This window comes from Aptenodytes patagonicus, chromosome 1, assembly GCF_965638725.1.
Source record: "Aptenodytes patagonicus chromosome 1, bAptPat1.pri.cur, whole genome shotgun sequence".
Classification (NCBI taxonomy): domain Eukaryota; kingdom Metazoa; phylum Chordata; class Aves; order Sphenisciformes; family Spheniscidae; genus Aptenodytes; species Aptenodytes patagonicus.
Window position 1 is genome coordinate 93,786,859 of NC_134949.1, and position 23,988 is coordinate 93,810,846.

Consider the following 23,988-nt stretch of genomic DNA (forward strand, 5'->3'; position numbering starts at 1 on the left):
CAAGATGACAGTGCCAAGAGGTGAGTGACAAAGTTTAAATCAACTCAACTTGGGTGCGCAGTTATTTGAAGAAATAAAGCAAGTTTTCAGCAACTTTACACAAGTCAGGTTAAATTTCTTTCTGATCCCATTTAATTTTCTATCCTATGCAGGTACAGTGCAGCATTTTAAGTTTTGGTTGGTCTTTGTTTGTTTGTTTTAAAAACAGAAGGTGAGATTAAGGTTTGCTTTCATGAGATGCTCATCATGAAAGTGACTATGCATACTCCAAATCTATTTTATGCAAGCTTGAACACACTAAAGCATTTGCTATCACACCAATTAGGTAAAGACAATGAGATTAACATACACGCAAGTGTTACTCTTGCACTATTTTAAGAGTTAAGCTTTCTTCCACACACCTTTTTGAAAACACTTGATACAAAAATTCCTACCTATTATGCTGCCCTGGGACTCCACTCCCATGTCACCAGAGGAATGTTGGGAAGAGCGTTTGGGAAGTGATTCTGCCAGACTCCGGTGTAAAGTGCGTCGTCTTCGTCTCAGGGCAACTAATTTTCCTGAGTCTTCTATGGACTGACTAATTGCATATTCCTCCATTAGGAGATCTGATTCTGCAGTGGAAAAAATGAGGTTACCGAACTTTCAAAAGGAAAGCTGAAAAGCCTAGCACTGAAGACTTAAATTGTGAGATATGGAGGGTGGCAGTGAGAGGAGTAAGAGCATCTTCTAGTAAATGAACTTAAAGCAGGTAATTGACAAACTACACCTTGACCTATACTACCTGTCCTATTTGCTAGATGGCACTTAGTACACTTTTCAGATATGATGTACATTCAGCCTGTGCAGGATTGTTTAACGATATGTTAGACAGCAGTTGGAAGAGCACTTCAAGACACTGTTAGACTGAGACTAGGAATTGTGTTAGACTGCGAGCCCGCAGCCGTGGCCGGCCAGGCTGTTAACAGAGATAGCCAAGGAACCTGCCAAGTGCCACTGCTTCTCTTCTCATACCCACAATCAAGGAAATACTTAAATTCAACTGTGCACGCCTATCTTTAACAGCTTTCCTGCTGCTCCTCATGTTTCCTTCAGAAAGCAATTACTGACAAGGTATACAAGAGCTCCTTGTTAGCATTAAGCTACCAGGCTTCTTTTACACCCCGGAATTGGCAGATATATTGATGACAGGAACTTCTGACTTGGAGATTTTTTTGGCATTGCCTTCTTTTCAAACCATTCTTTAAGAAATCAAGTTTGACAGACATGAAAACATACAGAGGAAAGGTAGCCTCCTTACTCTACCAAAGGAGAAAATGCCTCACCAAGTTGTTTGAAGTTTTCCTGTATTCCTCCCCAGGTATTCTTCTCAATTACAGACTTGACAAGGCCCCAGGGCTGTTTTTTATACTTTACTTCTGCAGAAACCCTAATAAACAAAATGCAATAGTGAAAGAATGCTCTCTAGGTAGCGCAGTGATAGCAGAAACCTCTTATCAGAAGCAGGCCTCAAGCTTATGTCCATAATCTGAAGTAGCAACTGGAACTGCCTTGGCTTTCCACCTGGGCAGCACTTACACTGAAGCAAGGCAAGAGACAGACAGTAGCAAAGACAACATATCTAGCTAACGCTTCAGGACATTCAAATGTCCAAATTATGGGGAACATTTTTAAGTTTTTTCCTTCAGACTCAAACTAGCAGAGAATTTCTCTCCTCTGAAGTGTTCTCATTTTAACATACATTTAAAATAGGCTTCAGGCTTTCACATCATAAAGTCCCGCTTTTTACTCTGTATGTGTACACATGATGTATTACATGGGCACCGCAATAACAGCAGGTGAAATTCATTATCACCACTCATGCACCAAGTACTCAGATCCTACCCTGAGTAGACAGAAATTAAAATCTGTCCTTCTGTGAGCATGACAGAGGGAAGCGACATTCCTGCCTTGCACTCCCCAGGCCAAGCTAATCAGTAATGCATCCAGAATAGAAATGAATTGGAGTAGAACCCTTCAGAGGGCTGCTTCTAACAACTGAATGAATCCCAAAGCTCTTTATAAAGGACAAAACGATAGCCTGTGATCTTGATTTGTTTAAGTCAAGAACACTGACCATCCTACAATACACTTTTTTCAATGTTTTCAAATAATCATCCAAATCAATGTAAGCCCACTGTGTTTCTAGTCTAACAAAACAGCATCTTTCAAATAGAGTTTTTGAGCCATTTTAAACGCAGTATAATAAAGCCAGCTGTAACATCACCATGCACCTTCTGTTCTATACATGCATGCTCTGTGCACCATATTGAAACCTAGGTTTTTGCTCTTACCCTAGGGCTGCCATGTGTCTCAGATAAAACAAATATAGCCCTCAAAGAAGAATGACTCACTCAAAAAAAAATCATCCAGAACAGTTGTTCAAGGACCTTTCTTCCCTTCTCGTCCCAGTAGAGAGGGAGTCTTCAGCAATTCTATAGCCTGAGATAAGCCCAAATAAAATCCAGGCTTGCTTTCCTTTCCTGGGTACTGATGAAGTTTGAAATAAAAGGTCTTACTAAAGACAGCACAAAAACTACCAAGGGTTACATAGTCAGAAAGTCACACAAACGCACTGAACGTGGAACTTGATCATTTCAGGCATTTTCAACAAATGAGAGAGAAAAGGGAAGTGCCTTTTAAGACTCCCCTATTTAGGCAGAGTTTAATAATGAAGCCTGATTCGCTTGAGTACCCTCCCTGCAAAGGTAGGTATGTTCCATCTTTCCTGCACCTTCCTGTGAAGCCATCCTCCTCTGCAGGCCCGTAGCAAGGATATCTGGGAAACTTTGTAATAAGACATCTCAGGTAGTTCCAATTTATCCCACTCACACAGCTGCACTCAAAAACACAAGGCTGGTCAGAACCCAGTTCAGTCTTGGAGATGAGTTCTGTACCTCGTAGAGTCAACATAAGAATTCATTTCTCACTGAACTAATGAGATCCTAATATAGCATACATGTGACAAGGATAAACCAAGCTTATTTTTCAGAAGAGATCCCCAACTCCAAGAGAAACTAACCTTCTCTATGCTGTTGGTAGATCTTTTGATAAGCACACTTCATCAACCCGTAACATACATGCTCTGGCTTCTCCCCTCCCACTGTGCACCATTCAGGCTCACCGTAATCGACACTTGTGACTGGATGTGCGGCTGATGCAGTATCTGTTCACAGTGTAGAAATAATCATGGTAGGGGACATCATGGGTCAGAACCTCAGCATCCACCTGATAAGACTGACCCTTCTGGCTCTGCTTATGCAGGATCTACCATAAAATAAAATAAAAATAAGAAGGTATATTCATGGTACCCGATTCCCCCCCCCTCCCCCCTTTCAGCCTGAATTCCTTAGGCTAGATCAACCAACTCCAAGTAAACTAGAGTAGGGAGAAAGCCTGAACAACCACAATAAAAACCAGTTAAGAATGGGAAGTATAGATGGGGTGGGGAAAGAGAAGATGCCTCCCACTAGAGCCAACATAGGCAGCAGCAGTACTTCCCCACTGCCATTTCAAGTACCAGATACAAGGCCGGCCACCAACTCATGACCGCAGCTCTTCTTTGAGACTGACCTATGAGACCTTTCCCTGGTGGTCATCTTGTCCAAGAACCTTGCTCAAGCAGGGCCATCTAAAGCTGGTTGCCCAGGACCATGTCCAGATGGCTTTCCAGTATCTCCAAGGAAGGAGACGCCACAACCTCTTTGGACAACCTGTTCCAGTGCTCTGTCACCCTCACATAAAAGAGTGTTTCCTGATGTTCAGAGGGAACCACCTGTGTTTCAGTTTGTGCCCATTGCCTCTGGTCCTGTCACTGGGCACCACTGAAAGGTGTGGCCTTTGGTGGTGAAGGCCTGGCTCGATCTTCTTTGCACCCTCCCTTCAGATAGATACTTACATACATTGTAAGATCCCCCCTGAGCCTTCTCTTCTCCAGGCTAAACAGCCCCAGCTCTCAGCCGTTTCTCATGAGATGCTCCAGTCCCTCAATCATCTCAGTGGCCCTTCACTGGGCTCTTTCCATCTCTCTCTCATACTGGGGAGCCCAGAAGTGGACACTGAGAGCATTTAATTGCATCTTTGCACCCCCTAATTCATAAGGGATGTTAACACTTTTCCCCACAGACTTTGTGGGACAAGTTTACAGCCATCTGTAAGGGTAGAAAGCCTCTCTGATTTCATCCGCATTTGCTCACAAATGGCGAGAGGGGCAGCAAGCTACCCTTAGAGATACTACACCACATTCAGCTCACCAAAGTCTAATCCACGGTCAGATCTCTGACAGACCGTAGAGTTGACCTCTCCCTGGCTTTGAAGGGCACCAGACGCACACATGCACACAGTACCTGCTTTTCAGTTGCAGTTGTGAACTTCCCACAAAGTGGATTGTTAATCGTTACAGTGTACGTCAAAGTCCTCAACTGATTGCCACTGGAATCTCTATTCCAAGGGGTTGATACAGCATCTAAATGAGAAATTACGCAAAAATCTCACCTGCAGATTACCTAAAAGGCATTATCTCTGCCTTTTCATATCTTAACAGTTTAAGAACAGTGGTGGGGAGAGAGACTGAAAACTGATTCCAAATGGTTGTGTGTTTTGCAGGAAAAGGGAAAATTGTAGTTCACTGATGAACAAAGGTGAGGCACTAAGTAGCTGAACCTCAGTCTACTGAAAGAGACTTGAGAGTGGGGAGAAGAGTAAGCAATTAAATGAAAATATATCATTCCCCATCTGCTTAAAGTTGAATAGATTCACTTAGCATTATCAAAAGCTTTTGCTACTTTGCCTTCCAAGCTGACACTGAATAAATATTACGCTTTTTGACTTAATTTTCTGTTCTTATGATCTCAGTGAATAAAGTTTACTCATCCAGAAAATTAAAGCCTGTGAGTATCGTTTAGGAGGATGCAATAATTTTGCCTGTGTGCCAGCCATACACATTTCACTATTTCTGGGACACAATGTAATCAGAAATACCCCACAGAATGCATCAACTTTAATAGCCTACCCAAAATTCAGGCATTAAGGTGCAGTTTTGTGATGCACTGAAATAAGGTTTTTACTCCAAAATGTGACTGATCTACAGAAACAAACAGGCTAACTTTAAATATCCTCTCTCATAGTGGAAGTTTAAAGCTTCAAAAAATTCTTTTAAAGCAAGGAGAAACTTAAAATTCAACTTAGCCCTATTTAACATTTCTCAGAGGTTGAAATTTTCAAGATAGTTTGCAACACAGAGGAAAGAGTGTATTACCTACTATACTCCTGGAATTGAGAAACCTCTGCATGAAGTGAGAATTGGTGAAAAGGATTTCAAACATCTTGTCTGCAGTGATGTGGAAAACTCTGTTTATAAAGAGTCTCCCATAGAGATCATTCTCGGAGACAGTCTCCTTCACTGCTAAGGAAAGGCAGAGAGATCAGGTTAAGAAAAGAGGAGTATTATGAAGAAACTTTATAATAGTCTAAGCTTTATTACAGCTCAAATCCTTCCCAAGCTTGCATAAGCATTTGTTTCTCACTCTCAGAAACTCAGTAATGATAGCAGCACGTGATTTGGTAGGTAGGTTGTCTTCAGGAGCAAAGTCCAGAGTTGATTTTCTAACCCCAACCTCCCCCCATTTCCCTGTGCAAACATAAATTGATAAATCAACATCACAAGGTCCCATCCCTTTAGTTTTGCCTTCAGTATTCTACTAATCCTACAAGAAACATTGGGGAAGACAAAAAGTTAGCATAATCTTCATTAATATGTGTCTATTGTACAAAGGACACATGCATAGCAAGCAGGACAGTAAAACCTTACTAGCTTTCTTCTTACTTGTGGCTAGTTTCAGAATTCTGCTTTTAACATGTGTAATGCCAGTAGTGTCCACAGTCTAAGAGACAGGTACGGACTCCCAAACAGTTCCTCAAACTGTTCTTCCCTCCAAACCTATTTATAAGAGGAATGCAACAGGCACCCTTCTCCATTTTGCAGTCCTGAAAAGTGCAACAAGACGCTTAATCACCGTCCCCTATTTCAAAACCACCACCAAGCGCCCCAGTGGCATTCTGTGGCTGCAACACTGATCTTTGCTATTTCTGCTTCCTGTTGGTTGCTGGCGTGACTCAGCTTTGTGGTTATCTCAGCTACTCTTGCAAGAGATAAGGGATAGAATTATAATCCTGGAGGGCAAGCAGTTTCCTATGCCAACCCCAATTCAATCTGCTTATGCTTTAGAAACAAATCCATCCTAAGCTATAATTACCAGAAAGCCAAAACAAAAAAAAACCACCCCCACACATCACTACAACAAAACAAAAAGCCTGAAAGCAAATCTTGTGGAAGCAAGACAGAAGTCACGATGCCTAACCTTTCAGCTGATACAAATGAATGCTCAGAGCTAGCAAAGGTCAGTGCCAGCCACCAATGCAAAGGTAGCTTGAGTATCAAGCTATAGTTCACAAACTGCCTATAGGCTAAGGTTACAGCACTTAAAACAGTACTGCTTGGTAGCAGTCAGTACTGATAAATGCAAATGCAGCAATGAAACACCACAACAGTCCCCAATGAAATCCAATTCTGACTCTGAGCAGACTTCCACTCTAGTGCTGCTTCTAGCCTGCTAAAAGTCCCTATTATACACCTGCCTCCAAAAAAGTTCTTTGACCTAATCAAGCTTCAATGTATGACCCCAAAAGTGAAGCATGAGTGCCATATTTTTGTGACGCACAAGAGATGGACTTCTTTGCTACGTCATGTTCTGCTTATGCAATTGTAAGTCTATACAATTGCAAGGTGGGACAGAAAGCAAGCACACATTTTAAGAGGCCTATTTAGCCAGCCAATATGCAGTAATTACATGCTAGAATACAGATTCTGCTGTGCTGAAACATTCTGTGGGAAGCCAGAAATTCAGCCTGGGTTTTGAGCTTACGTTCACTATATTTCCTCTCAAGAGCCGAACCCAATTCCTGCAAAATGCAGTCTGAGTGAACTGTAAGTTTGACCTCAGCTAACAAGACCGCAGCAACATTACAGACCTCTCCTTTCCGAGTGCACTCCCCACTTCCCCTCTTTCACTCAGAGACAGGAAGCTTCAGATATTGATGTTGACATCCCCTTTGCCTACTGCGCATCAGCTAACACGCATGGAGTCAGATACCAGGTAATTCAAACCTAGTTACTCTGGTTGAGTCTTACTCAGCTGGACCTTGACATGCCCAAGGAATCTGTTACCACTTAAAAAAAAAAATACAAAGGCCCAGACACATGATCAAGTCACCATGCATCAGATAAGCTTTGACAGCTATTTGTTTATGTCTTAGCAAATACAAGATAATACAAGTTACCTTTGCCCCAGTGAGGCTTAGCTAAACGACACAACTTCATGTTCACCTGTAACACCCAAGGACAGCTACTGTGTTTCTGCTGATGTGAGGTAATTTGGTAAGCCACAGCAACTTATGATACACACAAAGCCCATGCATTATTACCTTAAGGTACAGACCTTGCTACTGAGATATTTTACTCTTCAAGCATGGTCTGTCCTCCTTGTACTGAGTCTTAAGCAAGAGCATCCATAGGTCTATACAAAATTTCCTGTTAGTTGATTTACCTACACTATTTCTATCTAGTCATGTCTCTAATAAGGAATAGTCAATGAAGTGCCAAGTGCATGAAAGTATCTATTGAGATACATGAAAAATATGTTTTTACTTACAATCCCTCAGCTCTTGGAACAAACAAAATTTTAAAAAAGGGTGTTATCACATAAAGCAGTATTTTCAGAAAATCCAAGCTGAAACTGGGTGGATATATCAGGCCCATCAGCCACTTTAAATGCTAGGATTCAAACAGCTTTTTTTCCAGAAAGCCTGGAAATCTTTCAGACAATAAGTCTGGAAGGTGCATGTATGAATGCTGCTGTGAGTTCCACATATGGGAAGCAAGTCGCTGCATACACCAAGAGCTTGACAAGCTTCAAGTCACTTCCATCTGGGCTTCTCAGAGTTTATCTGTAGAAATCCTAGATGAAGCAGTGAGCAGGAACAGTAGCATAGCAAAAAATAAGTGTACAGTATACATGCTTGCAATTTGAACAGAATAGAAAGTTTTAACTACTCGTCACTGCTACAAATGAATGTGCACGTTTGTCTACTGTTTTCTGTTTAACTCACCCTGGTAAACCTACCTGCCTTTTATTTATCTCAATACTAGAGCAACATCAAGCATTTTACCTAGGACTGGCTTAGAAATGCTGTTTATGAACAAAATGTTTTGTGCAGGTATCTAGATATCAATCTAACTCCTTAACTTTTAATGCTGTTCTAACCCCTCAGCAGTATGCAATTATCAACCACTAACTCTCTTAGCCTGAATATATTTATAGATTAATTGGAGCTACTGTCTGATAAGAGAGGACGAGATTATTCTGACTTTAGGTTAGGATCCCTAGGGACCCAAAAATCCAGAAGCAAACACATTACCCAGAGTGTCCTGGTTCAGCATGAAGACAGCAAGTCTGTTCCCTCCCCCACTGTTGCCTTGCACTTCATAAGGTCATTTTCATCACTGCAAGGCAAGCTGTGAAATAATGCTTGAATAGAGTACCATTATGCAGCAGCGATTGCAGAGGTTTGAAAACATATACAGTGCAAGAAGAGAGATGGAAAACTGGAGGGGGAGAAAAGGGGCAGGAAAAAAAATTGTTCTTAAAATTCCCATTAACAACCAACAGCTCGAAGCTAAACACACACCACAAGCAAATTAAGAAAGCTGAACCGGTAAGAGCAGAGGCTATCAAACAAATGAATAAGATGACTGATTTTTCCACTCCACGGAGCTGGGGAAGGATCAGGAGAAAAAAAAAAATGTATATATGCAAATCTTGGCACTGCTGAGGATTTCTATGCCACTGCGGATGGGGAAAAATTGCACACTGCATGAAGAATATGCAGGTAGGAGCCTTTAGTCAGATACACCTGAAATCAAGTCAATAAAACCAATTCCTAGAGTGAACATGTTCCAGACACCATCTATTTAAAGACTGCATCAGCAATATTAACCATTACCAAAGAGCTCTCCTATACTTTAAAAAACTAAGTACAAAATTAACTTGGGGAGATACTGAGTAAGTAGTGTGACAATGCTAGCTTTTTCCAGTTTGCAAGATAAAGAACCCTTATGCCTTTAGGTAACTCAAACATATATCCTCCAAACCCCAAAGCAACAAATAATTGGTAGTTATATATTCAACAAAATACATGCTTTCGGTATTTTGACTAAAATGCCAACAAGATAACAGGGCTACTCTTCCTTACATACATTGTATATCCAAAATTTCTTATCCTGGGGAAAAAAACCAAAACAGGGCTGAACTAATTTCAACCACCCTGTATTTCAAACACTTTCTGCCCCATATATTCCTATCTGCAAGAAAAGTCAAGCCACCACTGTACCCATCTACAGCACTACAGTGCAAGCAGTTATGCTCTCCTGCAGACCACGCATTTAAGGTGGTTATTAGTACAAATAGAAACAATACAGTAAGTCTGTCAAGTTATGCAAGATCAGGAATTTATCATGTCCCCATATACAGCAAAGCTTTCTAACAGAAAAGACTGTTTTCCAGTTTCCTGCTTCCCCCTTCCTTCTTTGAAGGATTTTATGCTGCCGAACATTGTCATTGCATAGAGAAACCCTACATACAAAAGAGTTGTTTGAGGAAATTCAGTCTCCTGACTCTATTTTGGAAATATATATTCTGTGCTTGAACTAAAATTTGTTTTCTGAAATTTAGAATCCAAGACTGCAGAGATTAATTTTTAGCTTAGCCAAAAATTTGTCATGGCTCGAGATTTGTACTCCCATTTATGAAACCGAACAAAAGCACCAAGATGCAGGCCAATAGGCCAGTGGTGCAGCGAGATGCACACCCCACCCCACCCCCACCCCCCATCCCCCAGTAAGCGATGTGAGAATTGCTTAGGGCAAGGGAGCTATTGTTGCCAAGGCTCTGGCATTCCAGCTTTGGGTGTCAGATGGACCCGGAGTTGGAGAACAACAGTCTTGAGCTTGCCCCTCACCTTATTTGCCAGGACACCTCCATGGGCAGCCTGCGTATGAGCCAGAGGACACAAGAGTTAATCGCATGGGTAAACCTTTGTCATGTGGGAAAGCTAGTTTCGTTTGCATGAAGGCATTCACCTTGTAAGGGTATGGGGCAACTGCAATAGGAAACGGACAGAAACAGAAGAAAAAGAAAATTCTAAGCATGAAGAAGGGAATCTGAGAAAAAAAGATTAATGTTGTGGGACTAGGAAATCCTGCTCTGAATCAAAAAAGACTAGTCTTGGGGAATGGAGGAGAAATAAGAAAAGCAGCATGAAGTCAGTTCTCTTTTAAAGAGACAACTCCAGTTTAATATGCTCTATTTACCCAATATCACCAATGCAGGGATGACAGGGAGTATTTACTGCTATCATTTAGGCAAACAGCAGCATGAAAGACAACAGGACTATTTTCTATCAGTTTCACTGGAGACCTTTGCCATAAAAAAATAAAATCTTTCTGCTGCTCTAAAAGATACACCTGTGATGGAGTAAACAATTAATTTGTGAAGGTTGTTAAGTGTGTAAGGAGTATGGCATAAGCAGCAGCCTGTTCAAGTAGGTATATTCACAAAAATGATACAACCTGACATGCATCGAGTTGAATATGAACTCGAGCAAACACAGAAGCAGCGTAGGTGAGCAAAAGGAAAGTTATTTGAATATAAAGTATATCCTCAGGCAACAATCGCAACTTGCAGACGGCCAATTCGATCCATGACTTTGAAAGCCTTCCTGGACACCTCAGTGATCCCAACATAATGATACCTGCAAGCAACTTCAGTTGCCAACTCTGTTTGAAAGGATGAGATGCAAAGTTTCTCAGCCGGATTAAGAACTGGCCTCAATTAACTGAACTGTTCTATTCCCGCCAACAGGTGATGCAAGTAAGTTCTCCCTTCACATATGAAAGAAATATTCAGCTGCTACTGAGCACACTGCTACTGTTGAGCTTTTCTGTCCTTCATTTGCACAGGACCATACAACTTTGGAACCAACCCAGGTTGTGCACACCTCGTTTTAAAGGCATTTACAGAGTCCAAGATTGGGATATTTAACAGAACATCCACCACAACTTCAGTGAGCTGTTTGAACAACCACAGCCCTTTGGCACAGAAAAGTTCCCCATGGTAGGTGAAAAGCTCACCTTAGAGAGTAAGAACTTGTCAGGGGCTACTGCGGGACCACAGAACAAGCACCCACAGACCTCAGCACAAGTCTCACTGTCATCCAGCCTGGGCAGAAGGCATGCTCTGGCCTTACCCTCTCCCCAGGACATAGCAAAAACGGTCACATCAAAACCACTATGAGACATACAGCTATGCTTTTCTCTCCTACGGTGAGAAAAGGAAAGGAAGCATGTAACAGCCAAGTAACAATCTCTACACTACTGCGGTATCCAAGTTTCTTCTCATCTTGTACTGGGTAATGAAGTATGAGTTATGAGGATGGTATATTAGGATCCATTAAGATACTAACTCTGTTGGCACACAAAGTGTAAGCTGCTCCAAGATACATGTTAAGGTTTTTCATCTTCAGACCAAATTCAGAATATGCACAATACACTCCTGAAAGCTGGGAAGTTGTCTTGCCTGGACTTTCAGTGAGTTCCTCACTTCAATCCATCTATAACATTGAAGCCCATGTGCCTTAAGAAAGTAGAAGCGTAAAAGGGGGGTGGGAAGGGTGAGGGAATCTTTTAGAAACTGAAGAACAGTCTGAAATGTTTCCCCCTCAGTTCCCAGGAAGTGAAAACAAAGGAAAGAAAAATATTTGAAATACCTGTGAGAGCATGGAAAGTGAACAAACACCACCACATTGTTAAGAATTTTTTTTTTTTTTTAGTTTAAGCTGTTAGCAGCTCTTTACCCACCAAAGGAGAAAAAGCAAAACCACAATTTGTTTTCATTCTAAACACCCCCAACAACTTTTTTTTTTTCTCTCCAGAAACTAAGATACAAACATGTTTTTGCTGCAATTCTGTGAAACAAATGAGCAAACAAGTTTCATAAGATCAGAAAGTTCTCTAACTTGTTCCACAAGTGAGATGGAACACCAGAGTCAGTTTGTCTTACAGATCCCAGTTGTTAAGAGATTTACCTTCTTCACTATCTGAGGCACTGCTCTTCTCTGGAAGATTTTCATTCTCATTCAGGTCCAAGGACTTTTCTAAAGACCTGCTCCTGACTAGCTTAACAGGTTTTCTTTCTGAATATGGAAGAGGGCTCTTTATTTGCTTCTCACTTGGGGACTCCTCCAACTGAAACAATCAAGAGGAAAAAAAAAAGTGCATCAGTAACCACAGACCATTTAAAAAAAGAGAAAGTAACTTTCAAAGAAGAAAGCCATATAAAGGAAGCCACAAGTTCCATCTGCTCAATTACCACACAGTCAAGCACAAATTTCTCCTTTGTTCCCCTACCCCAGCAAACCTCCCTTCCTCTTTATTTCAAACTTTCATTTTACCTTGGTAACAAGGGACAGACTTACTCATCTGTACTGTCATACCTAGAGCTGCCTTAAAAGGGACAGTTTACTACCCATCCAGGCCCCTTGCACTCACCTGCATGGTTTGGTCCCCTTCCCTGCATCAACACTAGCATTTATATATTCATTAACTTAACACAGATTATTTACTTTTTATTGATCAGGTTAGTTTTTTTCCTGCCAGTTTAGCAAGGGGTCCAGCAATCCTGAGGGGAAGCACAATGAAATAGGCAGGGCCTCCCTTTTTCAGCAAGATTAGATCATCCCAATTATGTATTTGAAAGGTGTTCTTATTTTGTAGGGCTCCATTACCCTTTGACAAAAAAAAAAGTTTTAAAACACTGTCTAGAGCCATCCTATCTATAAAATGTTACTTCTCGGGAACAAAGCAATGGGGTATCATTTGCCATCTCCAATACAGAAGCAGGACATCCCCCAAAACATCAGTCACCGAATCAATGATGCAGCTCTTAACCCTAAACTATAATAACTGGCAGCTAAGCTTATGTGCCATTGCACACTTCAAGAAGTTATTTCTAGTGAAACTGTATGCCCAAGGTTTGTACATCTCAAAATGCCACCCAAAAAGCTTAGCTATTAGCTACAAATCATAGTTTTCATTCTAAACCTTTCCTCAAAGCTCCCACTGCCTCCAGTGGAACAGCTGGGATCAATAGCAGTACAGCCCCCCCATATGCAGTAGTACATGGATCATAATAAATAAGATCAGGTCTCCTCAACTGAGTAGTTCTGATTCATCTGCAATACTATCATCCCTAAAGATTATTCAGCACTGACTCAAAAAAGCGAGAACATCCGCTACTTGAATAGTCATCATGTACTTGCTGTACTTCTTGGCTTTTTTCAAAATAAAGACCATCTACTTTTTTGTGCAACTGAGGGCCATTAGTAGAAGGTGGGTGGCTGGAAAACAGAGACAGACATGAATTTGACTGCAGTACAAGCAGGCAAAAATACTCCTTCAAGGTCAAAAAAAGGAAGACTGCGTCAGAAAAGCAGATCAATTAACAAATGCTCCTATTGAAAGGAGCTACCATTCCTGAAGTTATACTCAGTCATGCAACAGGAACTAGGACAGAACGAACATTTCAGTATCAAAAATATTCTACCAATACAGATGGAAGACAGAAAACAGCTAGTTGTGGTTAAACAGTCTAAAAATTGACACAGATCCAGCACAAATCCAAGGAATGCTCATAGCATTTTGATGAAGATTAGGGACCTGGTGAACAGGTGGAGCTCCCACCAGCAGTGTAAGAGCAGCCCCACTATGCCATACATAGAGCAGGAAAGTCAGGCTCAAGTCAGAAGACTAGAGCAACAGTTCCTACAAAAAAAAGTCTTTTGTGATGTCAGGGAAGAAGAAATTCGTGTGAGGCTTTTGGAATAACTAATCAACTCAAACACAGTTTCCCTCTTTATTTTTTTTTTTTCCCCCTAAAGAACAATGATTTTAAGATCTGTCAGCTGGAATTAAAGATATGTAATTTCTTCTTTATGTACATTTTTCTCCTGAGCTAGTCCAGTACTGCTAAGCTCTGTGCCAAGGCTTTTCAGTTTAACCTGTGAACAACAGACTCCGGGACTGGAAGGCTCAAAGGTCTCCCTATGAGGGGTGGAGGGAAGAAGATGGCTGATTCAGACAGGCAGTAAGGTGGTTCCCACATTGTGAACACACGTGCCATGACCGGTGTTACACGCACTTTCTTTAATCAACTACAGACAGCTATCGACAATATTTTTTCTAAGGCAGGCCGAGCACTATAGCCAACACCTCCATCATTTCAGATCTCCCTCTGAAGAGAGCTTTGGAACTTACTTTGCCTATCAGAGCAGGAAAAAAGGGGTTAAGCCTGTTTCTCTCCAGTCTTTGGAAGGTGATTTTGTGTCATTGGTGCCATGCTTTTTGATAAATACATTCTAAGCACTACTACCTCTTCCTATTGCCCCTGTACTTCTACAACATATGCTGTAATCCTGGGGTTGTGGAGAGTGTGTCGACATTCTTGAGAAGTGCCAAGTGACATGTATAGCTGAACACAATTGTTATGTATTTTAGTTACACTGAAACAGTAAGCTAAACAGTTTAGTTACACATTTATCAAGATTGCACTTCTACACTGTAATTAAAGGACTTTTTAAAAGCAGTTTATTCAAGGGAGAATCCTAGCGTTTTTCCTTATGTACAAACCAAATCCCTAGGCATTACTGCTTACCAACATGCCCAATTAGATTTAGCACCTGCAAGAGACATCTCTGGGTATGGCACCCAGTACGTATTCCAGCAGCATCCACAGGCCTCCCTTACAGCTCTACAAAAAAAATCTTGTTTTATACTGCTAGGATTTCCATGAGGGATACTCATCATCCAATTAACTAAGCTTTTAACATCTGACAAATACCAGTATTGTTTGCTGGGTATGAGTCTCTAGCCATTAACTTGGATTTCGGCAAAACTATTTAAAGCCTGCTTAACCTCCAGATCAGTTTTAGCAAGTGACAAAAGCCAGAAGACTTATATGGTAGCAAAAACTATTATAAGCACCTCCTTTCTTCCCTCCCCAAATTTTCCAAAGCAGAAACAGCAATTATATACCCATCCCTAGTGAAGTTTATAAGAAATGCTTTAGTGCTTTATTTGCTTTTCCAAGATCTTTCCCTTGGAGTATCTATTAATCAAGAGAAAAGGTCTGTAACCTTTCAGGACTACAACGACACAGGGGAGTCCCAGCAACTGTGTTAGACACTGTGCACACCTCAGATACCGCTGCTAATGTGCTTGCCCTCCCAACCAGCCAAATACATTCACAAATTCATGCAACATCGTGAGTGAAGCACCCATGCTTGTTCACTTGTATTAACACAAGGCATTAAGGGAAAAACTCATCTTTATTGTATCAAGTGTGGGTTTTTTTTCCCCCCTTCCTTCTGAAACATTTCCACAAATCTAAATTAAAAAAAAAAGGTTTCATATACTCACAGCAGCAGACTAACTGACCTTTGAAGGCAAGGATAACATAGCATAACTACCCGCTAATAAACCTCATGTATAGGAGAGGGGGAAGTATAAGAGGAGATATTTTTAAATGACAAATAGCACAAGCAAGAAAGCATTGGAAGTGAACAAAGGCATTACTTTCATAAAGGCACTTGCATAAAAATGCACATCATCCCTAGGAAGGTGAATAAAACATGGTTAATTTTGTTTTTACAGATGGGAAGACCAAGGCATAAGCCTCAGCATTCTAGCCAGGTTATGCAGTGAGTCAGTGACAGGACATTGCTGAAACTCACACCAACAATATTCTCTTATACTGAAGTTTGTTCGTTTCCAAATTAAAAAGATATCTTTAAACCTGAAGATATTAATATTAAATTTCTGATGTGAAAGCCTTCTAGACTATCATGAATTCTCACAGGCTTCTTTAGAAATTACAATCTGCATGCGTTACAGACAAGTATATATGCTTAACTTGCGTATCAGTTACAAATAGTAAGAAGGGCTGTGTCAGCACTTACTCCTGGCAACACGTGGCTATTGAGTGACTCCCCTTCTGTTTGAAGCGTGGGTTCCCGAACTAAACCAATCATTTTAGGTAGTTTTTCATCCCTTTCTCCAGAATCATCACAAATGCTGGACCTGTCCAAAGCAAAAAGGAAGATATCTTTGGAGATAATAAGTGCTGAAAAATCTGAGAAAGCTTCTCGTGTGATCTTTGCATTCAAACCACGGCTGTTCAGCTAATATTTAGAACTACCAACTCGTTCTTCCCACATCCAGCTCATTAATCTCTCAGGCCATTTTCCTCACCCTAGCCACCTCTCAGAAGATTCAGCTTCTGACCACAAGGTTAGTAAAACCAAGCACTGGTGAATCAGAAGGAAAGTGAGTGCTGTGGTAAAAGAGGAAACAGATAGCTTAGAACAAATTTGGAAAGAAAATGTTTTAAGAAAGTTTGAGACAAGAATTTTTTTCCTGCATCCCTTATTCCAGAGCCACAGAGTAATGCATTTTTAACAGGGAAAAGACAAAACAAACCAGGAATATTTAATAGGACATCTGTTGAAGCCTGCAGTGAACTTAAGGTTTGTTTTTTTTTTTTTTTTCAAACAAACATACTCAGATAACACAGGATTGAAGAGAGACATAAATTACTTGTTCAGTTTTGTAGAGTCATACTTACTTACTTACTTATAGATACAAAAATTAAAGCCCTGTTATTAGATTGACACTGGCAGTTCATAAGTTAGCTCACATTTGATCCAAAAAATCAAGGCAACCGTTTAAAAAAAAAATCCATAGAGTTAGATTATTCCAGCTTCCTAATTCAAGCTGAGGACAATATAAAAAAAAGCTAAGACCTCAGACATCAGGAGAACAAAGCAAAACAAGTGTTTCAGTCTCCATAGAGGAGAGGAAAAAGTGTCTGAACATCATATATAGCTCCATTCCATTCAGCCCTTCCATATTGTTGAAGGGCATACAGATCCTAAACTAGATACCACCATGAGAAAACATTGCTATTTAAGCTATCCTGCTAATATCCCCAAGCAGATCCAGGGAGAACAAGGTCTTCTTATCTCCCTCCTCTAAGGGGCCTCAGCTGTGCTCCTACTATTTTAGACAACGAACACAAGTTTTTATGCATGCTCAGTTTATGCAGTTCCGTTCTTTGCATCCTTTTACTATAGGCTCAACCTTTCTGGTAAGGCTACAGCAGAACTTTGGAAAAAGCATTTCTAAGAAAAAGGACGCTGCTTCTCCCTGAGTATTTCAATAAGCTTTATAGACTCCCCTTACCGAGGCTGCCCGTTGTCCTCAGACGATGAGTGGAAGCTCTCCATTTCCTCACTGTTCAGGCCCAGCTCAGAGCCATAGCTCTGGTGCACCAGCTGCCAGAATTCCTGCTTGGTCAGCCTCTGAAAGAAAGCGAGCTAGTCAAGAACTACGGTACAGGACAGAAGGCACAGGAGGCAAAACAGTAAGAAGTTTGAATTACGCCACAGTCTTTAACCTCAATTCTGACAAGGACTGAAAGCATTTAGGCATCACATTTCAAGATTGGATTTCAGCATTTTGAGGAACTGTACTCCCATCTACTCCATATTCCCAACCCATCACTGTTCAACCAATAACATCAGACATGAGAAAAATTGTTATTTCAAGAAAACACACTTGTAGCCACTACTTGCTTCTTCACATGTCACCAATGTTTTCACAGATATCTTCAAGGTAGCTCCCTCTTGAATTTCACTCGATAAGGCAGAAGACCAGTAACTAGTAGATAGCCAGGGACTCCCTCTTTGATCTTGGACAAACTGCTTAACAGATACATGCCTGTTTCCTCAGGATGCTCAGAGCGCTTTACAAGTGGTGAGAGGCTAGCATTTCGGTCACTACAGACAGCGGTGTCTAGGTCAGCCAACTGTCCACTTTGCCAAGGTGGGTCGGGAGGTCCTCCCTTTGGAAAGACACCAGAATTCCCTTTACATAAAATAGTTGCTTATTCTCAGTAACGGTGTTACCTTGACTCATCACTAGCTACACTCTTCTCTTTCTCTATAATCTCTCTGCCCTGCTCCATGAATTCTCAAAGGTACTGGGATATATTTAAGCTCTCTCAGATCATCAGAACAGTCAGGAAGTGAAAGTAGTATGACAAACTTGTACTGGCAATGTAAGCAACTAGTTCCAAAGTCCACTTCAGCTGTAAAGGGCTCAAAAAAAAAAAAAAAAAGAGAAAGGAAATAAGGTTCTGGGATTTAACAGAGCTCAGGGAGCAATACTAGTGATTTTTTTTTAAAAAAAGAGACACCACACTGGAAAATGTGCCTCAGCCACAATCCATATTGATCGAGGGAACAGAGCTGTGCTAATGAGGCAGTAACACAAGTACTGCTTACTGTTTGCATGAAGTGATCACATTAAATACCCATGCATTATTTAAAGGGCTTTTAAATGATCCTCTCTACCTCCCCGCCCCACCTGTAGAGCGTTATACTACCCGCAATTTTAGACAGACATAAAAAAAGCTGGCCCACAAGCAGGAATGTAAATGCACGCCCATACACACCCTCGGCGCTCTCCTCCCGGGGTGCCGGCACCCACCCACCCGCCCGCTCTCCGTCCCGCCCGGAGGACGCCTGTCGCCCCGCACCGCGGCAAACCTGGCGCTTCCCGCCGCGCGACTCCCCGCCGGGCAGCGCCGCTTCCGGGACACCCCCGGCCTCGCCGGGCGCCGCCGCCCGGGCCGCCGCGCTCCCACTTCCTGCTGGGCGGCGGGGCCCGGCCGGGGCCGCCGCCCCCCCGCCCGCCGGGCGGCGGCTCCCGCGAGGGGGGCCGGGGCAGCGCCTTCCCCGGCAGCCGCCGCGCTTCGCCCGGCGGGGGCGCCGCCGGCCCCGGGAGGGAGCGGGGCGCTCGCGGGCATCGCCACAGCGCGCGTCCCCGTCGCCGGGACGCCCACGGGTGTCCCTCTGCCCCCTCGCCCTCGATACGGGACCCCCCGCATTGCATCGCAAGGGAGCCGCTCCCCCCCAAACAGGGGGAAAGCGTGCGAGGGTCAGGGCAAACCCAGCCCAGCTCAGGACGCGGCTGTTCTCAACCGCTCTAAGAGGGGTTTTCCCTCGGGTGTTTTCCAACACAAGGTTTCAGGCTTTTCAGAAAGCGGCTGGCACAAGCATCCTATTGGTAGAGAACAGTCACAAGGTATTTACTCCTACCGGGGACAAAGTAAACATTAAAACACACGACACACACATATAAAGCAAGGGTCACAACAGCTAACGCCAGCCTCCCTCTGCCACGGGGGTTTGTTCTACAGAGCAACGTGGTGCTAAAAACACATGCATCAACATACAGCTGCCTTACTTTCCCCAGGCATGCTGTACGTTGGAGCAGTAAACTCATAACCACAAACAACCACCTACAGCTGTTTTCACTGAATGGCTAAAAACCACAAGTAGGCATTACATGGTTTCAAAAATACAACTGAGGTGTATCTTTAGATAGCACACCTTTCAACCAGGAATTAAAGGACAGAAACAAAGCCACTTTCACTTCTAATGCCCAATATTACCAGTGTCTATTTCCAGTCATAAGAAAGTAACTGGGAAATAGCTAATGTCGCTAATTAAATTCACTAGCACCTTTTCCACCAGTCTGTGGGCAAATCAGACTGCCCTTGTACAGAGAGCTCGATGGCTTGAGGAAAGCAGAGAAACCAAGCTATGCATTTTAAGAATCTATAAAGCTGTTTCCTGTGGTTTTGTGAAGGCAATGTTACCAACTTCTGCTTCTAAAAAAGGATTCTTGCACTCTGCTCAATTATTGCTAGCTCAGCTAGATAAAATAAGTTGTTAATGGTCACAGCCCAAGATCAAACCAGACTTGCTTTATTGTATCAGAAAGGATTACTTCTGAAGGCAAAGCAGGGCACATTTTCTGGGTCAGACTTCTGCTTTGAGAGGATGGTTTGAGAAGCCCCGAAGCTTGAAGGGCTGAATCTAAACATGAATTACTTTGCCCTCTCAAGGTGATGGTCTGTCCTGGGTTTTTCCCCCAGTTCTCTTTGTACACAAAAAGAAAGGCTACAAGAAGCAGCTGGGACACGTTTTTGTCTTTTCAATCAGGAGCATAAAACACCAGTACTTTGTTTCATGCTAGACCAAGTGGTGGCACGGCACAAGCAAATCTACAGAATACCACTGACATAAGCAAAGCCCTGATTTTTACCCCCTATGGACAGATGCAGAAATAAGAATGAGAAACCCCATACAGGTTTACTCCAGAGACCACCCACCACCACACTCCCACCAGGCAACTCTGATGTGGAATGCTGTCTGATCGCTTGTTCGCAAGGGAAAACAGCGAACTCCCCCTCTAACTGCCCAAACATGAAGGTCAGAATCAACCCAAGCCCTCTTTGATCTCTAAAACAACCCTCTGCACACAAAGGTGCAAATAAACACCTCTTTTTCACAACCTTCCCTAACAAGCTGCCAGGGAAAGCAGAACTGCTGTCCTAGTAGACCTTTGCCTCAAGGAGCCCAGCTCATCAGAAATTCTTGGTCCCTTCCCACACCTCTAGACTTACCTGCTTCAATGTCTCTGGAGACAGGTGCAAATCTCTACCCAGCAAAGTGTAAGAACAATAGGAAAATAAATCCAACTCTAAGGAAGAGGACTCATGGGAATTGAGACCGATTAAGTTGAGGTCTTGTTCCATTGAAAATAAGGAGCACTGTGTTTGTTTGGGATTTGAATGACCTGCCTAATTAGATTTTAATTTGTTCCTTCTCCCTTAAACTGGAAGGATATTTGACACCCATAAACTTTAGGAAAATAAAGCAAAAGTATAAATGGCATTGCTTGTACTGTCAAAAGCAGCCATTAGTAAGCTTGCTTTACCAATCTGGAAAGTCTGTTGCAAAACAGGAATTTTGGCTGATTTTATAAACCGATGTATTATTGAAAGCCTCAGTGGATGTGGAAGCAGCTATCTGTTTTATCAAGACCGGTGTCATGTCTCTTTCAGACCTACATTAATGACTCCTTATTTTCCATGATGCTTCCCCTTTGACCAGGAGCATTTAAAAAACAATGGCAAGGTAAAAGCCTAACAGACTCGCTTCTGAGCACATTTTGCAATAAGAATGGGGAAAAAAAAAGTGGAATTTTCCTTGAAAGAAAAAAGTCTTTACATGGTCATTTTTTTAAAAAAATAGCCTAAGAAAGGACCATCTTAAGAGGAAGGTACCCACTGATTCCCAGAGGAGCCAGAGTTGAAGGGTGCCAAGTGCACAGTATTGTACTCTGAGCAAGATCTGAAGGAGAAGCTATGAGCTAAAGAATTACAACTCAGCTAAGGGGACCAGGAGTCCTACCAGAACAGTGACACAAAGTTGGGGGAGAGCATCTTGATGGCCTAAGTAAGCTTAGGCATGGAATGGCATGTAACCATTTACTGTTTTTCTTACACAATGCAATGTAAACAGCAAGTCATTTCTAATAGAAAGGCAGACTTCACAGAAGACTACTTGTTCAACTGTCTAGGACACGCGATAATTAAGTACGAGGCAGAATGGCCACAAGATGGAGATCTGGGAAAGGGCATGCTGACCCTACTGAGAAGTTCTGCAGAGGGTAAAAGCTTAAGGTGTATCAGGTAAAGCAGATAGGTCACTCTTCAGAGGCGAGACCTCATAACACGAAATCTATGCCCAGGAAGCGCTGAAGAGGCCAGAGCCAGTGACTGAAAGTGACCTCTGCACAAACATGATTTGAAGCAAATGCAATTCCGATCCCCTGGATCCAAATCCTGCAAATTTGGGATTATCTACCATCAGGTGGTGCAAAGCAGCCCTGCGAGAGCTGCATTCAGAGTTACACTTCTGACAATACCAGAAGGACTTTATTTCATAATTTAACAGTTGGATGTTATCTCCAGGTCTAGCAGATGTACTCCAGACAACTAAATTATCCATAGGCTTTAAAATACTTAGCTATTTGCAGAGGAAACATTAAAGCCAGCTCCTTTTGGAACTGGTTCCAGAGTGAGATTTGTGGGGTTTTGTCACAAGCCTTACAAATTCTGACAGGATCCCTTTGACTACTGGAGCCCAGAAACACCAGGCTTCACATACTCAGGGCACTGTATACCATGCCAGAGCCTCAGATGTATGAGATCTCTTTCAAATGTATGCTGTCCCTGCCATGGGGGGTTGGGGAGAAAGCAGTAAAACTGCTTGGATGCACCAAGGGCTTTCTTTTAGCAACAGGTCAGTGGACAGCTGTCATTGTAGCGGAGTCAGCAGATCCAGCTCTAGCAACGTCAGTTTCTACTTTCACCTCCACAGTGCCCCTCTATAGCTTGATCTAGTTTGCCTAAGCAGTAAAGAATCAGAAAGCAGGCTGAGAGGTGATTCAAACTCATTCTAGCAGGGAATCAGAAGTCACTACTACACTGCAAAAGGAGGAGCTTAACCTAACAGAAATCCTGTTTCAAGAAGTAGCTCCAAACATACCACATTAAAAAGCCCTACATACACCTCATAGCAATGCTCCATTTCACAACTGAGAACTCCAAGCTGAAATTCACATAATGGACTTCTATTTTTCAACATACTTCAGTGAGGATGCAAGGAAGCTAGTAACAAGATTAGATGGAAAGAATATGGACAGTTCCCAAGCTACTCAGATGTACTAATCCCTAAAACCTGCTGGTTTAATTCATCTCATCTTGCATGCAGTCCACGCCTTCTACGTTCATATCTATCCTTTAGTTACTGCTCTGAAGTGAAAAATTGTTCTTAATGTGACACGCATTTCAGTGGCAAAGAGTAGAAACGCATGGGAAAAACTAATACTAAACAGCAGAAAGCTTGTTGCCTCTGTTCCAGCCCCTTGGATAGGTTTGTATACCTGAATGCCCATACATTCACTCTCCAGCACCACAAACTAACCAAGTCAATTACCATTCCTGACAAACTTTGCCTAACAAAAGAAAGCAAGGTTAGTTCCAGTTGCACATTCCAGTCAAAAAAATGACATAGCACTTTGTGGTTTTTGCAGCGCTACTGCTGGATTCAAGACAAGATGGTTATGAAGTTATGGTTAAATACTATTTGATATGAGGGATAAGAGATTCACAGGAAACATTAGTTTTGCCTTAAATGGCACTTTCCTTTATTTTCAGCTTTTGTTTGACAAAAAGTGCTGCTAGTCTGCCCTAAAATTCATCTAACAAAAAAACTTGTGTGGGTACTACATGCAAGTAGTGCAACAGCTTTAAGCCTTTGGGGACCATTGTAGTGCAGAGTTATATATGGATATTTCAGTGTCCAATTGCAACTGTGTTGAAATATTTAAACAATGAGAGCCATAAACAGGAAGGAATTAGTTTACAAAAATTGCATTATTTACAGTGATGTTCTGCAAAACTGTCGGTACATTTTTAGAAAGATGATTAGCTTAAGTGTCCACAAATTGCAATATAAATCAAGCTAACTAGCAGAAGTTGCCAAAATACACTTCCATATCATACAGCCTGCCTTTGTTGCATTTATTCAAGGTCAGGGGAGTTGTAATGAGTTGGTTGGCAAAGGTTCAGCTAACTTACCTGAGAAGGTGACTTTTGGCTTCTTCCTTAAAAAGGAAAAAGCTTTCACTGAAAAAGCCTCTTGCCTTTTTGATCACAAATTAGCCATAGAAAATGTGAAGCCAATGCCTGCCAATTTAGTGATATCTGCTTGAGTTGGTAGTGAAGAGAAGCATGCAACCTATCTTCAAAGGCAAAATGCTCCATCAACAGCAAAGTTGTAGATAGCAATATGAGAAGGAAAGGA

At 42.0% G+C, this 23,988-nt stretch overlaps 1 protein-coding gene across 7 annotated transcripts in view; it reads right to left on the reverse strand.

Moving 5' to 3' along the window:
- Window positions 1–23,988, reverse strand: part of GRAMD1C (GRAM domain containing 1C) — a 55,264-nt gene that overhangs the window by 4,637 nt on the left and 26,639 nt on the right. For 6 of the 7 annotated variants that reach the window (XR_012996271.1, XM_076349042.1, XM_076349033.1 and 3 more), the window contains 8 exons: window positions 17,447–17,565; window positions 16,165–16,285; window positions 12,238–12,397; window positions 5,297–5,443; window positions 4,386–4,504; window positions 3,164–3,306; window positions 1,326–1,429; window positions 435–614 (listed from right to left, as the gene is read on the reverse strand). Coding sequence is in view for 6 of the 7 variants with exons in the window: in XM_076349042.1 (XP_076205157.1) it covers window positions 435–614; window positions 1,326–1,429; window positions 3,164–3,306; window positions 4,386–4,504; window positions 5,297–5,443; window positions 12,238–12,397; window positions 16,165–16,285; window positions 17,447–17,565 (1,093 nt within the window). In the remaining variant the exon portion in view is untranslated. The remainder of the gene's footprint in view (window positions 1–434; window positions 615–1,325; window positions 1,430–3,163; window positions 3,307–4,385; window positions 4,505–5,296; window positions 5,444–12,237; window positions 12,398–16,164; window positions 16,286–17,446; window positions 17,566–23,988) is intronic. The other variant, XM_076349050.1, reaches the window with a different exon arrangement.